We start from the raw sequence: 25,313 nt of genomic DNA, 5'->3' as shown, positions 1-25,313 counted from the left end.
TAAATACTGTACTATATACAGTCCGTATACACTGGACAAGGCAACTTTATTTGTGCAGCACAATTCGTACTTAAAGTAATTCAAAGTGTTTTACAGAATAAGAAGGACATTAAAATCACACAAATCGAAACATAAATAATCACAAATAATCATCATAAATTAACATTAAAGGAGAAAAGTGCAGAATAAAACCCTTTGAGTCACAGCAGATGAACAGAACTGAGTCTGGATTTAAACTTTGTCACAGTCGAGGTTTGTCTCATCTTCAGGGAGAATGTTCCAGGTTTTAGCTGCACAAAACTGAAACACTGATTCTCCAGGTTTAGTCCTGACTCTGGACCAGCAGGAGGCCGGTCCCTGAAGTCCTCAGAGTGTGAGATGGTTCATGTGGCTCATGTGGGAGATGTTCTTTGGTGCTGGTCCATGGAGAGACTTGTTCACACTGAGCTGCTTTAAAGTCTCTGAACCACAGGAGCCACAGGAGCCACAGGAGCCACAGGAGCCACAGGACACATGTGTGAAGTACTTCCTGGTTCTAGTCCTGACCCGAGCAGCAGTGTTCTGGATGTTCTGGATGTTCTGGATGTTCTGGATGTTCTGGATGTTCTGGATGTTCTGTCTTAAGGCTCGTTTGGAGAGGCCAGTGAGCAGAGTGTGTGTGTGTGTGTGTGTGTCGGGGTGTGTGTGTGTGTTTGTTTTTAGTCTTTATTTGAAGGGACAGTGTACAGAGACATTCTGCTCATTAAACAGATGTGCTGCACCAGACCCTGAGGAACAAAGATAAATTATACGATGCAATTCACACATTCAACAGAATAAAACACACAGTAGCACATATTCATCAGCTCACACTCAACATTCACATTACAAAAGTTAAAACATATGACATATTTTAAAAACACAGCACACCGGGAACATAAAGTGTGTGCTTCAGTTCTGACAGGTCTGACCAGTCCATAGACATTTTTTTAGTTCTTTTGAAAAGGAGTCATAGTTGTGTTGATTTTTGATGTGGTCTGGGAGTTGGTTTCATTCTTTTATTGAATTGTAGGAAAAGGCTGACTGTGCAGAAGCAGTTTTTCTTTGTGGGATGGCACACTGCCCCCTGGTGGAGGCCCGTGTGATTCTGGAGGTTGTTGCTGATGTGGATGAATTGTTTCAGAGGTGCAGTGTTATGTACGATGAGCCATTTGAATAGATGTGTATTTCTGTATATTATCAGAGTTTAGATGTGTGTATTTTTGGAGTATATTGCAGTGATGGTATTGCCGTGGTTGTTGGTGCAGGACTTTTAGTGCCTGTTTATTTAAGATTCTAATGGTTTTAATGTAGATTTGCTGCCCGGGACCAGGATGTCATGCAGTAAAAAAATGGAGACATGATCATGGCATCGAAGAAAATGTGAGCTGTGTCCAGAGTGAGTGAGTTTCTGATGCTTCTGAAGGTTTTTATGTTGTAGTACAGTATCAGTATAAACAGACTCATTAAAGGTTCATTTCTGTCAATGGGACTTTTTTAGTATCGATTCCTGCCAAAAATGAGGATCTAGTTTCGATACCAGTTTTAGTATCGATTATGATCTGATTCTTTATTTCTGACACATAATTAAAGTAATACATATAATTAAAGTAATACATATAATTAAAGTAATACGATGGGGAAAAAAGTATTTATTCAGCCATAAATTGAAAGATGAGACGCCTGTAATTTTCATCAGTTTCACTTCAACTATGAGACAGAATGAATCCAGGAAATCACACTGGAGGATTTTTTTTATTTATTTGAAAATGATGTTGTAAAATAAGTATTTGGTCAATAACAGAAGTTCGTCTCATACTTTGTTACATTCTCTTTGTTGCAGTGACAGGTCGTTTTCTGTCTCCAGAGGTTTTCTCTGTTGCTGTAGTTTGGTCCGTTCCTCCTGCAGATCTCCTCTAGAGCAGTGATGTTTTGGGAAAGATTTTCTATGGGGTTGAGATCTGGAGACTGGGCCACTCCAGGACCTTGAAATGTTTCTTACTCCACTCCTCCGTTGCCCGGGCGATGTGTTTGGATCATTGTCGCGCTGAAAGACCCAGACACGTTTCATCTTCAGTTCCCTCGCTGATGGAAGGAGGTTTTCACTCAAAATCTCACGATACTTGGCCCCGTTCATTCTTTCCTTTACACGGATCAGTCGTCCTGGTCCCTTTAAAGAAAAACAGCCCCAAATCATGATGTTTCCACCCCCATGATTCACAGTAGATCTGTTGTTCTTTGGATGTAACTCTGCATTCTTTCTCCTCCAAACACGACAAGTTGAGTTTTTATCAAAAATGTGTATTAGCATTAGCATTAGCATTAGCATTAGCCAACAGTTTTTCAGTGAGTCACTTTCACCTCTTTGTGTAAAATCAAACTCCTAAACAGGACCAAATCTTGAAAGACGTATTGAAAAAATATTTTGTCTGTGTTCACTAATGTGTGCGTTGTGTCACTATGGCAACTGCTGAACATTTTGTCATAGACATGCATGTACAGCTCCCCCAGCATGAACGTCACCGTGAGTGAACAGGGCGGATGTGAGATTGAGTTTGATGTGAGATTAAATTAAAAACTCACTGTATCATGTTTATATCAACATTTATTTTATCCAATTCTAAAAACGTGTAAAACACAAATCACTTCCATCTGTTTAATGATTCTGAACAAAAGTGAACGTTTGATTCACCATGAGCCTCGACTCCTGTGTCTGTGGCTCTTAACAGTAAAACAGTAAAAACACATTTAACATCTGAGACGTGACGAGGAAACATCAGGTGAGAGAATCGAGTCATGTGGCTCTTTAAATCCACTTTCTCACCACGAGTTTGTCCAGCACAATTCAACACAGTGATTCAAAGAGTTTACAGAATAAGAACGAAAAATCACAAAACAACAAATCAAAACAAATGATCAGTCGTCTCCTGGACACAAAATGATCACCTCTAGATTAATATTCTTCATTTGAAGGTTTTACAGACAATAAAGCAACAACACGAAACATCCTGATCCAAAATAAAACTTAAAATCAAAGTCTTCAAAGTCCGAGCGACGAGGACGAGACGAGGACGAGACGAGAACTGAAAGAGACAAAAACAGTTTGATCAAATACAACACAAAGAGTGTGTGTGTCTGTGTGTGTGTATTGGTGTGTGTTTGTTTGTGTTTGTGTGTATCTGACTTTTGTTCTGTTCTTCACATTCGTTCGTTCGTGTTTTATTTTCTTTAAATCTGTTATAAGTGAAATGTTTTTTCTTGACCTGTCGGCTGGTGACCACAGACTGTACGTGTCTCTGGACAGAGCTAACCTGTTAGCCACGTGCACCAAACAGGAAGTGATCATGGTGCACTTCCTGCTCGACTCTGGCTCCAGTTCACTCTCTGTGTATAAACTGTGTCTCTCTCTGTCTCTGCTGCTTCAGACTCGTCATTTTGAACTTCAAATATTTTTATTTCACTATTTTGTCTGTAAATCGAGATAAACCAATGAGGCACCTTCTTTCCCTGAGGTGACTCCTGCTAGCGTTAGCAACAGGTTTGATTGACAGCGTTGCTGAGCGTCTGCTCCTATAGAACTGGATTTACAGTAACAACCTCTGCAGTACAACACGTCACCACCAGGGACAGTCCTGAGCACAGCTCACTGTTAGCACCTAAACATGTCACACTAAACACATCTTATACTTGATTAAAAGAAAATAAGAAGCTAACGGTTTTAAATAGACTTTGTTCAGACTGACCTCACTCAGGGGCCAGAATATCCTCCCCGGTGCCGACTTGTGTGAGCAGTTCGGCCTTCTTCTTCTCCTCCTCCAGGGCCTCCACCCTCTGCTTCCAGCCCGGCTTAAGCTGCTTCTTCTCAGATTCGATGAGCAGGTGGATGTAGTCTGGAGTGGACAGGGGGTTGGGCTTCAGTGCAATCTGACTCAGACGGTATATGAATTTAGTGGCTTCCTGGACCATGTCAGTAACGTTGTCCTTGAACCGATGATATTCCTCTTTCAGTTTTGAGACCAAGTTCTGCACAGTCATCTTGTCCTCTGTTCCCTTCAGGTACTTCTTCTTGATCTCCTCTGCGGTCTTCATCTCAATGACTTCTTTGTACTCCCATCTGTACTTCTGGTTGTAATGATCACTCCAGATGCATTTTCCTGGGCACTTCGTGCAGTACCCGTTCTGATCCATGGCGGCGCAGCCTCTCTTGGCACTGTCGTCAGAAATGTCACATGGGTAATGGCACGTGTGGTGGCACTTCTGGCAGTTGGTGATGTAGTTTCCTGAGATGTCCTGTCGAACAGGCTTCAGGACTTTGAGTGGGACCATGAAGTCCTTGTTTCTCTCGATCTCGGCCTCATGCGTCTTCACCTGTTCTTCGGACTGTTTGATCTCGTCCTGTTTGGCTAACGCCACTTTGATTTTCCTCTGTAGATCTTCCACAGTTTCCTCTAGCTGCTTTCTCTCTCTCAGCACCTCTTTGGTCAAAGTCAGACTCTTGGGCTCAGTCTTGTGCAGGGCATCAAAAAAGCTCCTCATGCTGGCTTTCCCCATGTTCCAGAACATCTCATCGAACCCCACCACAGAACTCTGGTTCTCTGCGAACAGCGCTGAGTTGTTGAACTTGTAGTGCGCGGGTTTTCCGTCATCGGTTTTGGGGCACGGGACTCCTGCCACTGTGATGGCCTCTAGAACCGGAGGCAGCTGTCCGTCTGCGAAAGTCACCAGAACCCGGATGTTCTCGGCCACGTCATTCCCAAAGATGGAGAGGATGGAGTCGAACACGTAGCGCTGAGTGGCGCTGAGGCGAGGAAGAGCAGATTGAGCTACGAAGCACACGGCGTGAATGTCGTTCACCCCAAAGTTGTTGGAGAAGAGTTTTCGGATCTGCTCTGTGATCTGTTGGTCTCGCTTGATGCCTCGAGTGTCTCCAAAGCCCGGTGTGTCGATGATGGTCAGAGAATAGTCGATCATGAAGCCGTGGTCAAAGTTGATTTTATAAACCGTCACCTCCGATGTCTGACTCTGAGCCTGTGACTTCTCCTCCTCCACTACCAGCTTGAACCTGTAGGGGTCAGTCCACTGCACGCCCAGGATGTAGTTGATCATACCGTTGATGAGGGTGGACTTGCCCGCTCCCGTGGCGCCCATCAGCATTATGGTGCAGTTACTCTTCCCGGGGAAGTCGGTGCCGTAGATGAACCGCTGGCAGCCTGGGATTTCTATACTATCTCTGGTCAGTGGAAGCTTCAGTATCTGCAGAGATCCTTTGGTTTCTATGACTTCACAGGTTTTCTTCAGCTCCTCCGTGAGGCGTTTGGGGCCCTCGGGTTCAGGAGCCGTTTTTATGGACTTGAGTTCTGCGGCCGGTCCCAGACCCACTGCAGTGACGGCTCTCAGTCTGAAACTGTACTCTGTGTCTGCGCTCAGGGCGCTCACTTTGACTAACCCCTGTCTGAGCCTCAGACAGCTGCCACTCTCCTCCATCGCTGTACTCCAGCCTGTAGCCCGTCACCGTCTCTGCCCCCCATGTGGGGGCGCTGAAGTGCAGAGTCAAACTGTTGTGGGTTACATCGTCCACACTGATGTTCTCAGGCTTTGAAGGGGGCTCAAAGTTATCACTGACTTCAAATCCTTCTTCGTAATGGTAGATGGTTGAACCTTTATGGGTCTCATCCTTAAAAGCCACTGCCAGAAACTTAACATCCTGATTGTCACTGTTGGCCTCAGCAAAATCTCCAAAGAGCTTGGCCTTGGTCCTCACGGCCTCTCGGACGTCTTTGTCGCTGTACCACTGCTCCATCTCCAGGTCTTTGGGCCGAGGGCTGAGCTGTTCTGAGCCCTTTAAGTACTGACTTAAGGCAGAGAGATAGGGCTCCTCAGTCTCCAGGGAGGTGAAGACAAAGCACACAGTGTTCTTCACATTACTGGACCTGTCGTCCAGGTCATCCTGAGAGGAGAGGACCTCTGTGTTCTTCATCAGGTGACAGAAGGTTTTGATGAGTTTGGCCTCTTTGACTTTGCACCTCACCCACTGGTTCAGACAGTCGTGACTGAACGGAGATGCAGCTCTTTTCCTGAGTATCTCGGCGAGCTCCGCCTCCTCCTCTCCTCCTCCGCGGATCGACGGCAGCTTCTGAGCCAGAACGCCCTGCAGTCCCAGCTTAAACTCGGAGCACAAGCCCATGAAGGTTCTGATCTTCGTGACTATCTGAGGAAACTGCTTTAACTCTGTGCTGTTCAAAACATCTCGACACCTCATGTCCAAGTCCTCTAAGTGCTCCAGAGTCCTCTCCACCTCAAACACCAACCCCACACTGACCTGCCGCACCAGGCGAGCTGCTGCAGAGTCCAGCGAGGTGAGGGGCAGTAGCCACACTTTCACCGGCACCGCCTTCTCTCCGTTTGGGCCAAGCAGTTTGGGCAGATCCTGGTAAACCTTCATGGCGTCTTCAAACGTGACCGGGTTCTGACTCAGGCTGAAGTCTCCGTGGAATTTGCAGGAAAATTTCTGGACCTTTTCTTTGTCCTTGTCCTCCATCTTCAGAGCTCCTTCCCCCTCGATGGAGATGCAGGGGATCTTCTTAATGATCACCTGGAGCTTTCCCTGAACGTCTTGGAGGTTCTCAGAGTCAGACACCTCTCGGTCGAACACAAAGAAGGCCTGAGCGCCGTACAGAATGGCAGTGACAACGTGTGTGGCCAGCCCCTTCTCAAACACGTCTGGGTGCATGATGTTTCCTGCTCCAAGCTGGTTCATGGTCAGCGCTCTGAAGCATGTGGTGGTTTTGTACTGCAGAGTGACTCTGGCCTGCTGTTTGGAGGTCTTTGTGTCCTTCAGGTATTTAGCAGAGCCATCGACCGCGATGAGGCCACTAAAGAAACTGGCCTTGAGTGAGGCGTCCACACCCAGAGAACTGGACTTATCTGAAATGGAGTCTGACGCCAACATCTCAAACTCACTGTTGGGCTTCAGCGTCTCTGTCATGTCCTGCTGCAGCTTCTCATGGTCCCACAGCGTCATGCCTGAAACACAGAGGAAGCCTCATTTAGATAAATCCTCATACTGTATATATCGGTGACATGACTATACCACTAGCCACTGCATTTAAACAGGAAGTGAGCATGGGTGCTCCACTAACTCTGGCTCCAGTTCATTTTCTATGTAAAAACTGTGGCCAGCCACCTAAAAAGGCACACGCAAGATAACAAAGTCATACGAATAAACCATCTGTTCGCAACAAAACCAGTGAAAGTGTACGCTCAATGGCAGGGTAATAACACCAGAGCAGACCCACCAAGGCTGGAAACCAAACTGTACTGGAAAGGTCTATAGGAGGAGGAGGCATCTCATAACAGAGATGCACAGTGGCTGTTGGCTCTGAGAGAAGAACACAGCAACCTCAGGTATGAAAAACTGGACTGCACCAGGCCCTGACATGATCCACACCTACTGGCTAAAAAAGCTCACTGCTCTAAATGAGCGTCTGGCAGCACAAATGAACCAGCTGCTAATGGATGGGACGCACCCTGAATGGGAAATGGGCGTACGGTCCTGATCCAACTATCGGCCAATAACTTGTCTGTCCACAACATGGAAGCTCATGTCAGGATCATTGCGACCAAGATAAGTGACACATGGATCAATACATGAGTGTGTGTATATGAGCAATTACCAACAGCCAGTGTAGGTCCTTGGGACCTGCTTCAGGTGTTGGGGAATGAGCACCTTGATGAGAAATGGGCTACTGGAACAAGGCTCTGTTGGAATGCTATTACTCCAGTGACCTGAGTCAGAGGTGTTACATTAAGAGGATGTGGGAAAAATGGCTAAACCTGCAGTCCAATCTTACGGCTAAGCAACAAGCAGCTCAGTGTTCCAACATCTGCAAACGGCAACTGCTATAACAACTTGAGATTGACGAGGTACAGCACAAATGCTACGGCAAGGGAGAGCAGGACGCCAGGTCAGAGAGGAGTTAACATCAAAACCCCAACCAGAGATTGGGTACAGACTATCATGCTGAGCCAGGCAATGACTGACTAGTGGATGGGACTCACCCTGAATGGCTAACGGAAGAGCGTACAGGCCCGATCCACAACATGGAAGCTCATGTCAGGCATCATCGCGGCTAAGATAAGTGGGCAAACGAACCAGACACCAGCTCCTGGTACACTGAACAATTGACCAAGACTGCAGAACCCCTGAGACCAACCTGTGCCTGGACTGATACAATAAAAGTCTACGACTCAATGCCACACACATGGATCACTGAATGGAGCTGTACAACATCTACAGGACTCTAAGAGCCTTCAGCTCCAGGAGGTTGTGGAGCCTTGAGGCCAGTTGCCATTTGCACAAGTGACCATCAAATGTGACATATACCAAGGAGACTGTCCTCACTGCTGTTCTGCAGAGTCTGAACCTCCTCAGCCAAATCATCAACAACACAGGATATGGACACGACTCAGGAACAGGACGACCATCAGTCACCTCCTCTACATGGACGACATCAAACTGTACGCAAAGAATGAGACATCGACTCACTGATCCACACCACCAGGATCTACACCACCAGGATCTACACCACCAGGATCTACACCACCAGGATCTACACCACCAGGATCTACACCACCAGGATCTACAGCACCAGGATCTACAGCACCAGGATCTACACCACCAGGATCTACACCACCAGGATCTACAGCACCAGGATCTACAGCACCAGGATCTACACCACCAGGATCTACAGCACCAGGATCTACAGCACCAGGATCTACAGCACCAGGATCTACAGCACCAGGATCTACAGCACCAGGATCTACACCACCAGGATCTACACCACCAGGATCTACAGCACCAGGATCTACAGCACCAGGATCTACACCACCAGGATCTACAGCACCAGGATCTACAGCACCAGGATCTACAGCACCAGGATCTACAGCACCAGGATCTACACCACCAGGATCTACACCACCAGGATCTACAGCACAGACACTGGAATGTCATTCAGGCTGGAGAAGTGCAGCTGGATGGTGACAAAGAGAGAGAAGGTCGTCCACACACAAGTACCTTGGTGTCCCACAAGCAAATGGCAAGCAGAAACCAGCCACAGCCAAATACTTCGGATGAGTAAGACAAGTCCTAAGGAGTCAGCACAAGACCCAGGCAATAAACAGATACACCCTGCCAGTAATCAGATACCAGCAGGAATCATAAGCCAAAGGAGATACAGACCACAGACATTAAGACCTGAAAGCTCCTGACCATTCATGGTGAATCCAGCACCCTGTGACTGTCCACAAGCCATAAGGAAGGAGGCAACGCACTAGTGAGTGTGAGACCCACAGTCCAGGATGAAACATCCTAGATCCATAAGTTCATCAAAGACAAGGCCCCAACAGATGATGTGCTCAGTGTCTCAGACAGTGGAGCACAGAGGAAGAGGAGCTGGAGGAACCATCATGGAAGGACACGCACCTGCACGGGATGTACCACCGGAACAGAACTGAAGTGGCTGATATCAAGAAATCCTCCCAATGTCTTGAGAAACCTGGACTGAAGGACAGAGGCTCATCCTGGAGTACAGGAGCAGGCCTCCAATCCAGATGCTTGTAGAAGCCCCTCCCACAAATTGGATTGGCTGGATGGGCACATCTTGCATACCATACGGTTAAGCTGCTCCCACAACAGCTCAATGGGGTTTAGATCTGGTGACTGCACAGACCACTCCATTACAGATAGAACCAGTTGGCTGCTTCTTCTCTAAATAATTTTTGCACAGTTTAGAGTTGTGCTTTGGGTCATTGTCTTGTTATAAGATGAAATTGACTCCAGTAAAGTGCTGTCCACAGGGTGTGGCACGGTGTTGTAAAATGGACTGATAGCCTTCCTTATTCAAAATTCCATTTAGCCTGAACAAATCTCCTCACCAGCACCAAAGCGACCCCAGACCATCACGTTACCCCCACCGTGCTCGACAGATGGTGTCAGGCACTCTTCCAGCATCTTTTCAGTTGTTCTGCGTCTCACAAATGTTGTTCTGTGTGATCCAAACACCTCAAACTTTGATACGTCCGCACAACACTTTTTTCCAACCTTCCTCTGTCCAGTGTGTGTGTTCTTTTGCTCATATTAATCTTTTTCTTTTATTGGCCTGTCTCAGATATGTCTTTTTCTTTGCCACTCTGCCCTGAAGGCCTGCATCCCAGAGTCGCCTCTTCACTGTAGATGTTGACACTGGCGTTTTGTGGGTACTATTTAATGAAGCTGCCTGTGAGGCGTCTATTTCTCTAACTAGAGACTCTAATGCACTTATGTTCTTGCTCAGTTGTGCAGCGGGGCCTCCCACTTCTCTTTCTACTCTGGTTAGAGCCTGTTTGTGCTGTTCTCTGAAGGGAGTAGCCCAATCCAATCCAACTTTATTTCTAATGCACTTTAAAAACTACAAAGTTGACCAGAGTGCAGTACACAACAGACATTTTAAAAACACAGATAAATGGCAGACAAATAAATAAATAACTACAAACTGTACACTATAAAATCAACATACCAGTGAAAAGCTAGAGAGAAAAAGTGCGTTTTAAGAACTGATTTAAAAGTACAAAGTGACTCGGCCTGTCTAAGGGGCAAAGCGTTCCACAGTTTGGGACCAGCCACAGAGAAGGTCTCCTCGAAGTTTCCTCCTCATTTTTGGAACCACTAAGAGTGAAAGATCTGCAGACCTGAGTGAGCAGGAGCAGAGGGATGAAGCAGGACAGATATTGTGGAGCGAGGCCATGGAGGCATTTAAAGACAAACAGAAGGATTTTAAAGTCAATTCGATAAGAGACAGGGAGCCAATGTAGGGACATCAAAACAGGAGTAATGTGTTCTGTTTTTTTGTACCAGTTAAAAGGCGAGCAGCTGCATTTTGAACAAGTTGGAGACGTGTGAGAGAAGTTTGGTTCAGACCAATATAAAGAGCATTACAATAATCCAAACGATTGGTGATAAAAGCATGAATTAAAATCTCAAAATGATGCTGTGACAGGACAGGTTTGACTTTCGCGAGTTGATGAATTTGAAAAAAGCTAGTTTTGACAACAGCGCTAATCTGGACATCAAATTTTAAATCATTATCCAGCCTCACACTAAGATTTGTCACCACAGGTTTCACATGTTGAGCAAGAGAACCAAGATCAGTACTAAAGGTGTTTGACTCACTAGGACCAAACACTACAATTTCATTTTTTTTGTCATTTAAAAACAACAAGTTTAAAGACATCCAATTTTTGATTTCCTCAACACACAACAGCACTGTAGGAATTTTCCTTCTTAAGCGGCATTTACATTTGTGCATCATCATAAAAATTAAATGAAATGTCATGTTTGTGAAAAATTGACCCAAGAGGGAGGAGATACAAAGAAAAGAGAAGTGGCCCAAGAATGGAGCCTTGGGGTACTCCACAAGTGAGAGGGGCAGCAGCAGAGGATTCAGTGGACACAATGTGGACACAGAATTGTCTGTTAGGTAGGACTTAAACCATTTGAGTGCGTGCCCTTGTATACAAACACACTGCTGCAGTCGTGACAGGAGGATCTGCTCCACTGTGTCAAACGCCACAGTCAGATCTAAAAGTACCAAAATGACACTATGTCCACAATCAGTAGCCACAAAGATGTCATTAAAAACCCTCAGTAATGCGTCTCAGTACTGTGCCTCTGAAGACAGACTGAAACACCTCCAGGATGTCATGACCCTCTATGACAGCAGTACACAGTACTGTAACAGTAGTAGTACACACAGTTGTGGGAAATCTTCAGTTTCTTGGCAATTTCTCGCATGGAATAGCCTTCATTTCTAAGAATAAGAATAGACTGTGGAGTTTCACATGAAAGTTTTCTTTTTCTGGCCATTTTGAGCGTTTATCACAAATGTGATGCTCCAGATACTCAACCTGCTCAAAGGAAGGTGAGTTTTATATCTTCTCTAACCATTGAAACTGTTTTCAGCTGCTCACAGGCTCAAGGGTTTTCTAATCATCCATTAGCCTCTGACACAAAGAGCAAACACATTATACCATCAGAACACTGGAGTGACAGCTGCTGGAAATGTGCCTCTGTTCACCTGTGTAGATGTTACACCAAAACACATTTGCAGCTAGAATTATCATTTACCACATTAACAATGTACAGAGTGTAAAACAGTGCTTTTCTTTCAATAAGGACATTTCTAAGTGACCCCAAACTGTTTATTATATATATATATATATATATATATATATATATATATATATATATATATATATATATATATATATATATATATATATATATATATATATAAAAATAAAGATGTAGGGTGAAGAGTGACTGACCTGGCACCAGTTTGTCTGCTCTGGCGTCGTACAACATGCCCAGTTTAAAGGGACGGCCCAGAGCCGGCATCTCCAACGTCTCACCTCTCACACACTCCATCTGAAAAACATCAGGATCAAGAACATCAGCCACCTGAAGAACATCAACCACCTGAAGAACATCAGCCACCTGAAGAACATCAACCACCTGAAGAACATCAGCCACCTGAAGAACATCAACCACCTGAAGAACATCAACCACCTGAAGAACATCAACCACCTGAAGAACATCAACCACCTGAAGAACATCAACCTCCTGAAGAACATCAACCACCTGAAAAACATCAACCACCTGAAGAACATCAACCACCTGAAGAACATCAACCACTTGAAGAACATCAACCACCTGAAGAACATCAACCTCCTGAAGAACATCAACCACCTGAAGAACATCAACCACCTGAAGAACATCAGCCACCTGAAGAACATCAACCACCTGAAGAACATCAACCACCTGAAGAACATCAACCACCTGAAGAACATCAACCTCCTGAAGAACATCAACCACCTGAAAAACATCAACCACCTGAAGAACATCAACCACCTGAAGAACATCAACCACTTGAAGAACATCAACCACCTGAAGAACATCAACCTGCCACCACTGCCTCTAAAAGAACACATTAAATACAAAACTGCATCACGAACAACCAGAGCCACGAGCAGGGCTGACTGTGAGGCTCCTGTGAGAAAAACTACTTTTGGTCAAAATGTTCTGTCATTTAAAGGTTGTGTGCAGTGGAACAGTCTTTTGTAAGGGAGGCACCCACTTTTACTACATTTAAAAAGTATTTAAAGGAGTGGCTTAGATCAACACAAACATGTGAACACAATTCATAATTACTCAGTTTTACCATTATATAAAATACTCGACTTATAGGACTTGTACAATACACACAGCACTTTAGAACTCATGTGATACACTTAGCACTTTAGAACTCGTGCAATACACTTAGCACTTTAAAACTCGTGCAATACACTTAGCACTTTAGAACTCGTGCGATACACTTAGCTCTTTAGAACTTATGCGATACACTTAGCACTTTAGAACTTATGCGATACACTTAGCACTTTAGAACTCATGTGATACACTTAGCACTTTAGAACTCGTGCAATACACTTAGCACTTTAGAACTCGTGCAATACACTTAGCACTTTAGAACTTATGTGATACACTTAGCACTTTAGAACTCGTGCAATACACTTAGCACTTTAGAACTTATGTGATACACTTAGCACTTTAGAACTCGTGCAATACACTTAGCACTTTAGAACTTATGCGATACACTTAGCACTTTAGAACTCATGCAATACAATTAGCACTTTAGAACTCGTGCAATACACTTAGCACTTTAGAACTTATGTGATACACTTAGCACTTTAGAACTCGTGCAATACACTTAGCACTTTAGAACTTATGTGATACACTTAGCACTTTAGAACTCGTGCAATACACTTAGCACTTTAGAACTTATGTGATACACTTAGCACTTTAGAACTTATGCGATACACTTAGCACTTTAGAACTCATGTGATACACTTAGCACTTTAGAACTCGTGCAATACACTTAGCACTTTAGAACTCGTGCAATACACTTAGCACTTTAGAACTTATGTGATACACTTAGCACTTTAGAACTCGTGCAATACACTTAGCACTTTAGAACTTATGTGATACAATTAGCACTTTAGAACTCGTGCGATACACTTAGCACTTTAGAACTCGTGCAATACACTTAGCACTTTAGAACTCGTGCAATACACTTAGCACTTTAGAACTTATGTGATACACTTAGCACTTTAGAACTCGTGCAATACACTTAGCACTTTAGAACTCGTGCGATACACTTAGCACTTTAGAACTCGTGCAATACACTTAGCACTTTAGAACTCGTGCAATACACTTAGCACTTTAGAACTTATGCGATACACTTAGCACTTTAGAACTCGTGCAATACACTTAGCACTTTAGAACTCGTGCAATACACTTAGCACTTTAGAACTCGTGCAATACACTTAGCACTTTAGAACTCACGTGATACATTTAGCACTTTAGAACTCATGTGATACACTTAGCACTTTAGAACTCATGTGATACACTTAGCACTTTAGAACTCATGTGATACACTTAGCACTTTAGAACTCATGTGATACACTTAGCACTTTAGAACTCATGTGATACACTTAGCACTTTAGAACTCATGTGATACACTTAGCACTTTAGAACTCATGCGATACACTTAGCACTTTAGAACTCGTGCAATACACTTAGCACTTTAGAACTCGTGCGATACACTTAGCACTTTAGAACTCGTGCAATACACTTAGCACTTTAGAACTCATGTGATACACTTAGCACTTTAGAACTCGTGCAATACACTTAGCACTTTAGAACTCGTGCAATACACTTAGCACTTTAGAACTCGTGCAATACACGTAGCACTTTAGAACTCATGTGATACACTTAGCACTTTAGAACTCATGTGATACACTTAGCACTTTAGAACTCGTGCAATACACTTAGCACTTTAGAACTCGTGCGATACACTTAGCACTTTAGAACTCGTGCAATACACTTAGCACTTTAGAACTTATGTGATACATTTAGCACTTTAGAACTCATGTGATACACTTAGCACTTTAGAACTCATGTGATACACTTAGCACTTTAGAACTCATGCAATACACTTAGCACTTTAGAACTCGTGCAATACACTTAGCACTTTAGAACTCATGTGATACACTTAGCACTTTAGAACTCATGTGATACACTTAGCACTTTAGAACTCGTGCAATACACTTAGCACTTTAGAACTCGTGCAATACACTTAGCACTTTAGAACTCGTGCGATACACTTAGCACTTTAGAACTCATGCAATACACTTAGCACTTTAGAACTCGTGCAATACACTTAGCACTTTAGAACTCGTGCGATACACTTAGCACTTTAGAACTCGTGCAATACACTTAGCACTTTAGAACTTATGTGATACATTTAGCACTTTAGAACTCATGTGATACACTTAGCACTTTAGAACTCATGTGATACACTTAGCACTTTAGAACTCATGCAATACACTTAGCACTTTAGAACTCGTGCAATACACTTAGCACTTTAGAACTCATGTGATACACTTAGCACTTTAGAACTCATGTGATACACTTAGCACTTTAGATTTCGTGCAATACACTTAGCACTTTAGAACTCGTGCAATACACTTAGCACTTTAGAACTCGTGCAATACACTTAGCACTTTAGAACTCGTGCAATACACTTAGCACTTTAGAACTTATGCGATACACTTAGCACTTTAGAACTCGTGCAATACAATTAGCACTTTAGAACTCGTGCGATACACTTAGCACTTTAGAACTCGTGCAATACACTTAGCACTTTAGAACTTATGCGATACACTTAGCACTTTAGAACTCGTGCAATACACTTAGCACTTTAGAACTCGTGCAATACACTTAGCTCTTTAGAACTCATGTGATACACTTAGCACTTTAGAACTCGTGCAATACACTTAGCACTTTAGAACTTATGCGATACACTTAGCACTTTAGAACTCATGCGATACACTTAGCACTTTAGAACTCACGCGATACACTTAGCACTTTAGAACTCGTGCAATACACTTAGCACTTTAGAACTCGTGCGATACACTTAGCACTTTAGAACTTATGCGATACACTTAGCACTTTAGAACTCATGCGATACACTTAGCACTTTAGAACTCACGCGATACACTTAGCACTTTAGAACTCGTGCAATACACTTAGCACTTTAGAACTCGTGCAATACACTTAGCTCTTTAGAACTCATGTGATACACTTAGCACTTTAGAACTCGTGCAATACACTTAGCACTTTAGAACTTATGCGATACACTTAGCACTTTAGAACTCATGCGATACACTTAGCACTTTAGAACTCACGCGATACACTTAGCACTTTAGAACTCGTGCAATACACTTAGCACTTTAGAACTCGTGCGATACACTTAGCACTTTAGAACTTATGCGATACACTTAGCACTTTAGAACTCATGCGATACACTTAGCACTTTAGAACTCACGCGATACACTTAGCACTTTAGAACTCACGCGATACACTTAGCACTTTAGAACTCGTGCAATACACTTAGCACTTTAGAACTCGTGCAATACACTTAGCACTTTAGAACTCGTGCAATACACTTAGCACTTTAGAACTCATGTGATACACTTAGCACTTTAGAACTTATGTGATACACTTAGCACTTTACAACTCGTGCAATACACTTAGCACTTTAGAACTCGTGCAATTCACTTAGCACTTTAGAACTCACGTGATACATTTAGCACTTTAGAACTCATGTGATACACTTAGCACTTTAGAACTCATGTGATACACTTAGCACTTTAGAACTCATGTGATACACTTAGCACTTTAGAACTCATGTGATACACTTAGCACTTCAGAACTCGTGCAATACACTTAGCACTTTAGAACTCATGTGATACACTTAGCACTTTAGAACTTATGCGATACACTTAGCACTTTAGAACTCATGTGATACACTTAGCACTTTAGAACTCGTGCAATACACTTAGCACTTCAGAACTCGTGCAATACACTTAGCACTTTAGAACTCATGTGATACACTTAGCACTTTAGAACTCATGTGATACACTTAGCACTTTAGAACTCGTGCAATAAACTTAGCACTTTAGAACTCGTGCAATACACTTAGCACTTTAGAACTTATGCGATACACTTAGCACTTTAGAACTCGTGCAATACAATTAGCACTTTAGAACTCGTGCGATACACTTAGCACTTTAGAACTCGTGCAATACACTTAGCACTTTAGAACTCACGTGATACATTTAGCACTTTAGAACTCATGTGATACACTTAGCACTTTAGAACTCATGTGATACACTTAGCACTTTAGAACTCATGTGATACACTTAGCACTTTAGAACTCATGTGATACACTTAGCACTTTAGAACTCGTGCAATACACTTAGCACTTTAGAACTCGTGCAATACACTTAGCACTTTAGAACTCATGTGATACACTTAGCACTTTAGAACTCATGTGATACACTTAGCACTTTAGAACTCGTGCAATACACTTAGCACTTCAGAACTCGTGCAATACACTTAGCACTTTAGAACTTATGCGATACACTTAGCACTTTAGAACTCGTGCAATACAATTAGCACTTCAGAACTCGTGCAATACACTTAGCACTTTAGAACTCATGTGATACACTTAGCACTTTAGAACTCATGTGATACACTTAGCACTTTAGAACTCATGCGATACACTTAGCACTTTAGAACTCGTGCAATACACTTAGCACTTTAGAACTCATGTGATACACTTAGCACTTTAGAACTCATGTGATACACTTAGCACTTTAGAACTCGTGCAATACACTTAGCACTTTAGAACTCGTGCAATACACTTAGCACTTTAGAACTTATGTGATACACTTAGCACTTTAGAACTCGTGCAATACAATTAGCACTTTAGAACTCGTGCGATACACTTAGCACTTTAGAACTCGTGCAATACACTTAGCACTTTAGAACTCGTGCAATACACTTAGCACTTTAGAACTTATGTGATACACTTAGCACTTTACAACTCGTGCAATACACTTAGCACTTTAGAACTCGTGCAATACACTTAGCACTTTAGAACTCACGTGATACATTTAGCACTTTAGAACTCATGTGATACACTTAGCACTTTAGAACTCATGTGATACACTTAGCACTTTAGAACTCGTGCAATACACTTAGCACTTCAGAACTCGTGCAATACACTTAGCACTTTAGAACTCGTGCGATACACTTAGCACTTTAGAACTCATGCGATACACTTAGCACTTTAGAACTCACGCGATACACTTAGCACTTTAGAACTCGTGCAATACACTTAGCACTTTAGAACTCGTGCAATACACTTAGCACTTTAGAACTCGTGCAATACACTTAGCACTTTAGAACTCGTGCAATACACTTAGCACTTTAGAACTCATGTGATACACTTAGCACTTTAGAACTTATGTGATACACTTAGCACTTTACAACTCGTGCAATACACTTAGCACTTTAGAACTCGTGCAATACACTTAGCACTTTAGAACTCGTGCAATACACTTAGCACTTTAGAACTCGTGCAATACACTTAGCACTTTAGAACTCACGTGATACACTTAGCACTTTAGAACTCACGTGATACACTTAGCACTTTAGAACTCGTGCAATACACTTAGCACTTTAGAACTCGTGCGATACACTTAGCACTTTAGAACTCATGTGATACACTTAGCACTTTAGAACTCGTGCAATAAACTTAGCACTTTAGAACTCGTGCAATACACTTAGCACTTTAGAACTTATGCGATACACTTAGCACTTTAGAACTCGTGCAATACAATTAGCACTTTAGAACTCGTGCGATACACTTAGCACTTTAGAACTCGTGCAATACACTTAGCACTTTAGAACTCGTGCAATACACTTAGCACTTCAGAACTCGTGCAATACACTTAGCACTTTAGAACTTATGCGATACACTTAGCACTTTAGAACTCGTGCAATACAATTAGCACTTTAGAACTCGTGCGATACACTTAGCACTTTAGAACTCGTGCAATACACTTAGCACTTTAGAACTCGTGCAATACACTTAGCACTTTAGAACTCATGTGATACACTTAGCACTTTAGAACTCATGTGATACACTTAGCACTTTAGAACTCGTGCAATACACTTAGCACTTTAGAACTTATGCGATACACTTAGCACTTTAGAACTCGTGCAATACACTTAGCACTTTAGAACTCGTGCAATACACTTAGCACTTTAGAACTCATGTGATACACTTAGCACTTTAGAACTCGTGCAATACACTTAGCACTTTAGAACTCGTGCGATACACTTAGCACTTTAGAACTTATGCGATACACTTAGCACTTTAGAACTCATGCGATACACTTAGCACTTTAGAACTCGTGCAATACACTTAGCACTTTAGAACTCGTGCGATACACTTAGCACTTTAGAACTCATGTGATACACTTAGCACTTTAGAACTTATGTGATACACTTAGCACTTTACAACTCGTGCAATACACTTAGCACTTTAGAACTCGTGCAATACACTTAGCACTTTAGAACTCACGTGATACATTTAGCACTTTAGAACTCACGTGATACATTTAGCACTTTAGAACTCATGTGATACACTTAGCACTTTAGAACTCATGTGATACACTTAGCACTTTAGAACTCATGTGATACACTTAGCACTTTAGAACTCATGTGATACACTTAGCACTTCAGAACTCGTGCAATACACTTAGCACTTTAGAACTCATGTGATACACTTAGCACTTTAGAACTCATGTGATACACTTAGCACTTTAGAACTCATGTGATACACTTAGCACTTTAGAACTCGTGCAATAAACTTAGCACTTTAGAACTCATGTGATACACTTAGCACTTTAGAACTTATGCGATACACTTAGCACTTTAGAACTCGTGCGATACACTTAGCACTTTAGAACTTATGCGATACACTTAGCACTTTAGAACTCGTGCAATACAATTAGCACTTCAGAACTCGTGCAATACACTTAGCACTTTAGAACTCATGTGATACACTTAGCACTTTAGAACTCATGTGATACACTTAGCACTTTAGAACTCATGTGATACACTTAGCACTTCAGAACTCGTGCAATACACTTAGCACTTTAGAACTCATGTGATACACTTAGCACTTTAGAACTCATGTGATACACTTAGCACTTTAGAACTCGTGCAATACACTTAGCACTTTAGAACTCGTGCAATACACTTAGCACTTTAGTACTTATGCGATACACTTAGCACTTTAGAACTCGTGCAATACAATTAGCACTTTAGAACTCGTGCGATACACTTAGCACTTTAGAACTCGTGCAATACACTTAGCACTTCAGAACTCGTGCAATACACTTAGCACTTTACAACTCGTGCAATACACTTAGCACTTTAGAACTCGTGCAATACACTTAGCACTTTAGAACTTATGCGATACACTTAGCACTTTAGAACTCACGTGATACATTTAGCACTTTAGAACTCGTGCAATACACTTAGCACTTTAGAACTCGTGCAATACACTTAGCACTTTAGAACTCATGCGATACACTTAGCACTTTAGAACTCACGTGATACACTTAGCACTTTAGAACTCATGCGATACACTTAGCACTTTAGAACTCACGTGATACATTTAGCACTTTAGAACTCGTGCAATACACTTAGCACTTTAGAACTCGTGCAATACACTTAGCACTTTAGAACTCATGCGATACATTTAGCACTTTAGAACTCGTGCAATACACTTAGCACTTTAGAACTCGTGCGATACACTTAGCACTTTAGAACTCGTGCAATACACTTAGCACTTTAGAACTCATGTGATACACTTAGCACTTTAGAACTCATGTGATACACTTAGCACTTTAGAACTCGTGCAATACACTTAGCACTTTAGAACTCACGCGATACATTTAGCACTTTAGAACTCATGTGATACACTTAGCACTTTAGAACTTATGTGATACACTTAGCACTTTACAACTCGTGCAATACACTTAGCACTTTAGAACTCGTGCAATACACTTAGCACTTTAGAACTTATGCAATACACTTAGCACTTTAGAACTCGTGCAATACAATTAGCACTTTAAAACTCGTGCGATACACTTAGCACTTTAGAACTCGTGCAATACACTTAGCACTTTAGAACTCGTGCAATACACTTAGCACTTTAGAACTCACGTGATACACTTAGCACTTTAGAACTCACGTGATACACTTAGCACTTTAGAACTTATGCGATACACTTAGCACTTTAGAACTCATGTGATACACTTAGCACTTTAGAACTCGTGCAATACACTTAGCACTTTAGAACTCGTGCAATACACTTAGCACTTTAGAACTCGTGCAATACACTTAGCACTTTAGAACTCACGTGATACACTTAGCACTTTAGAACTTATGCGATACACTTAGCACTTTAGAACTTATGCGATACACTTAGCACTTTAGAACTTATGCGATACACTTAGCACTTTAGAACTCATGTGATACACTTAGCACTTTAGAACTTATTTATTTTTTATTTTATTTATCTTTATTTATACAGGGGGGACCCAATGAGACACTTGGACTCTCTTTTTCATGGGCGCCCTGTTTAAAATACAACACAAACCGAAAAAACAATCAAAAGTCCATAAAAAACATCAATACCAAGTGCAGGTGTGTGTATAAAAGTTTGTTTTCAGATTATTAAATTGCAATTGTGTCACCAACGTGTCCAGTTTTGCTTTTCCTTGGAGCATATTCCATTTTTGTGAAGCAGAACAGGTCAAAGTCTCTTTCCCGTCTCAGTTCTGGCTCGTCTTTAGTCTTATGCATCATGTGATCTGGTGTTAAATGTTCCAGTATCAATATTTAACAAACAGGTGAGGTTTTCTGTCAGTTTTTGAAGTCGTCCCTTATAGATAAACTTAATGCAGTGCTGTTCTCTTCTAACAGACAGTGATGGACGACACACTTTTTCATAGAGACACAGAGATGAGTTTAAATCCATCACCTGTAACAAAACGAAGGGCCGAGTGAAACAGAGGATCCTGTGGTTTCAGAGCAGAGGCTGAAGTCACATACACCACATCCACATGATCCAGTACAGACAGGAAGGTTATTGCACTATTTCTTTTCTCTAACTCATTGGGACACAACATTTGTTTCTGTAATAAAATGATAATTTAGATTTTAAACTGTTACATAATTGTGAGATATGTTTTTTAAAGGGCAAGTTTTCATCAAGTCAAAACCCAAGATATTTATAAGTGTCGACTCTTTCAATGGATGAACATTTAGTGTGTAAAGGTTTGTGTCTTACATGTTACTGACATGTTTTTTAGAAAAAAATCATATACTTAGTTTTACTTGCATTCAAAAACAGCTTAAGATTTATGAGGGAGTTTGGGATTTCATTAAAATCTTGCTGCAGTTTTAAAAGTGCCTGATCAGCAGAGGGAGCAGTTTCACACAAACAGCATCATCTTCATATAAATGTATGAGTCTTTCTTTTAAATTGTGACCAATAGAATTAATAAAAATAGTAAAAAGTAGGGGGCCCAAAATTGAGCCTTGGGGCACTCCTTTACTTAAAGTTAAAAAATCTGATTTAAAACCATCGGCTCCTACTGCCTGGGTTCTGTTTAAAGATAATTTTGGAACCAGTTACATGTAGCACAGTCAAGTCCAATCAGCTTCAGACGGTTCAGGACGACTCCATGATCCACTGAATCGAACGCTTCAGTTAAATCAATAAACAAAACTACACAATCTTGTTTATCATCAAGGGCTGAGAAAATGTCATTTAAATCTTTTGTGGTTGCTGTGACTATGCCCTTTTCTGAAACCCGATTGATAAGATTGGAGAAATTATTTGGAGAAATTATTTAAAAAACCTGTAACTTGATTTGAAACTAACTTTTCTAAAACTTTTGCAAGACAAGGTCATTTAGATATTGGCCAGAAATTATTTACATTTTTAGTCGTCCCACTTTTATGTAAAAGCAAAACATGAGCTATTTTCCATAATTCTGGTATCACTGCCATTTGAATTGACAAATTAAAAATGTGTAAAAGAGGTTGAATTAAATATGGGACAGCTAATAAAATAAGTTTTGGATCGAGATCGTCAGCTCCCGTGGACTTGTTTAGGTCTATGGAGAGGAGAGCATTTAAGACCTCCATGTGACTGAAAGGTCTTAAAGAAAAAATGTGTTTATCTGTCCGAGGTTCAGATTCAACATAATCAACATCAGAAGGAGCATCATTGTTCAACATATCACATGCAGAGATAAAATGTCTATTGAAATCATCACATATTTCCTCTTTAGAATTTATAATCCCTGAATCTAATAAAATATCAGTTGGTGAGGTATAATTGTTTGGTTCATAGAGGGATCTGATTGTCCTCCAGAACTTAGTTGGATTTCCGTGTCTCTCTATCAACGCAGACATGAAGTAGGATGTTTTTGTTTTTTCTAATTCCTGATACACATTTATTTCTCTTCTGACGAAAAACTCGCCCAGTCCACCTCAGACCTCGTTGTGTGAGCGATTTTCCAGGCAGCATTTCTTTCTCTAATTAATTGTGCAGTTTCTGAATTGAACCAGGGATTATTACAATTTTTCATTGTAATTTTTCTTTTAGGCACATGCCGGTCGACAATTTCATTAAATATATTAATAAAAAAGTTCAAGGCCATATCAGGGTCATGATGCTGATGTTAACCTGATCTCACTGTAATAAAGGTCAAAGGTGAAGGAGCTCATTGAAATGTTTATATGACCTTCTGACCTTTACACATGGATGTGTCTTTTTCATTTTTGTATTTCAGATACATCCAATTGGACAATTGTCACTAAAATCAAGTGGAAAAACACCATTTGCCTCATAATTATGGGGTTTGTTTGTTAAGACGACATCAGTGACTGTGCCTTTATTCAGATTTGTAGGGTCAGGTCTTGTGTAAGATTTAGGCCACCGTCTTTCAAAGTTTCAGACTCTTTCTCCAGCCAGTTAATATTTATATGATCCATTATCAGGGCCTCATCATTTTCCAGTGTAGAAGCATCATGAACAGATCATTAAGAGCATTTAAGGAGCTGAAGGGGCACGATAAATACCAGAAATAGACAATTTTTTATCAGGATCATTTGCGTAACAGACACAGACAGAAACTCAAAACATTTAGTCTTTGTACAGGAGAATAGAAGATCCACAGACAGGTGACCTTTGACATGGCCACGCCCCCTCCTTTAGACCTGCCTGTCACAGAGAAAAACTTTATAGTTTTCAATATTGATTTCATTATCACTTATTTTATTTGATAACCAAGTTTCAGAAAATATAAATATATCTGGATCTGTCTGATCTGATCTAATTTAGACATAATACTTCGCACATTCATGTGAATAATTCCCAGTCCCTTCCTTGTTTTGAAGTTTTGCATATCAAATATGCCTAACTTATTAGGGATAATAGCTTTATTTGTGTTTGATTGAGATTTGACGCCTGAGAATTAGGTTTGTTATTATTAGTAATATTGATGTCAACCAAGTTACACGACCTCCGATAATTTATTTAATTTCTACAAGATATTCTACGTGAAATATGCACATTAATGTGTTTTAATGCGGAATCTAAACAGGCGATACACTTAGCACTTTAAAAGTTGTAGTAACCCTCCTGAGTTTATGTTTTTGGCTTCTGTCCTGCCCTGTGTGTATTTGACTGTATTTTGTGTATGTGTGTTTTATGTTAAATGTGACATCAGCCTGTCCAGGGACGACAGATGGAAACATTTACATATGTGTCTTATGTTCATTAATATGCACTGTCCCTTTTCTAAATAAAGAAATAAACAAACCACCTGAAGAACATCTGAAGAACATCATATCTCTGAACAAACACACACACAGACAGGTGACAGACAGGGGACAGACAGGGGACAGGTGACAGACAGGTGACAGACAGGTGTAGGACAGGGAGACAGGAGCAGAGGACAGTGGGTTTTACTCACGGCAGAAGCAGAGGTCTGTGTGTCTGTGTCTGTGTCTGAACATCTGCAGTTTTATCTCCGCTCCACTGAGGAGCTCACACTTAGCCCCTCCCCCTCCTCCTCCTCCTCCTCCTCCTCTTCCTCCCTCTCCTCCTCCTCCTCCTCTTCCTCCTCTTCCTCCTGTGTGAAAATCAATCTTCATACTTCACTTTATTTGTACAGACTCACCAAACTCTGTTAAAATACATAAT

The 25,313-nt window shown here is 41.6% G+C and overlaps 1 protein-coding gene across 1 annotated transcript; it reads right to left on the bottom strand.

Moving 5' to 3' along the window:
* Window positions 1-2,717: 2,717 nt before the first annotated feature.
* Window positions 2,718-25,123, bottom strand: LOC117379340 (stonustoxin subunit beta-like). Its single transcript, XM_033976036.2, has 4 exons — window positions 25,084-25,123; window positions 12,379-12,478; window positions 3,762-7,041; window positions 2,718-3,101 (listed from the first exon to the last, which is right to left on the bottom strand). Exons 2-3 carry the CDS (start codon window positions 12,476-12,478, stop codon window positions 5,348-5,350), a joined length of 1,794 nt encoding a protein of 597 aa, XP_033831927.2. The 5' UTR covers window positions 25,084-25,123; the 3' UTR covers window positions 2,718-3,101; window positions 3,762-5,347.
* Between the last annotated feature and the right edge of the window lie 190 nt (window positions 25,124-25,313).

This window comes from Periophthalmus magnuspinnatus, chromosome 12 (assembly GCF_009829125.3).
Source record: "Periophthalmus magnuspinnatus isolate fPerMag1 chromosome 12, fPerMag1.2.pri, whole genome shotgun sequence".
Lineage (NCBI taxonomy): Eukaryota > Metazoa > Chordata > Actinopteri > Gobiiformes > Gobiidae > Periophthalmus > Periophthalmus magnuspinnatus.
The sequence above is the reverse complement of the archived record's forward strand: the minus strand, read 5'-3'. Positions and strand labels throughout refer to the sequence as shown.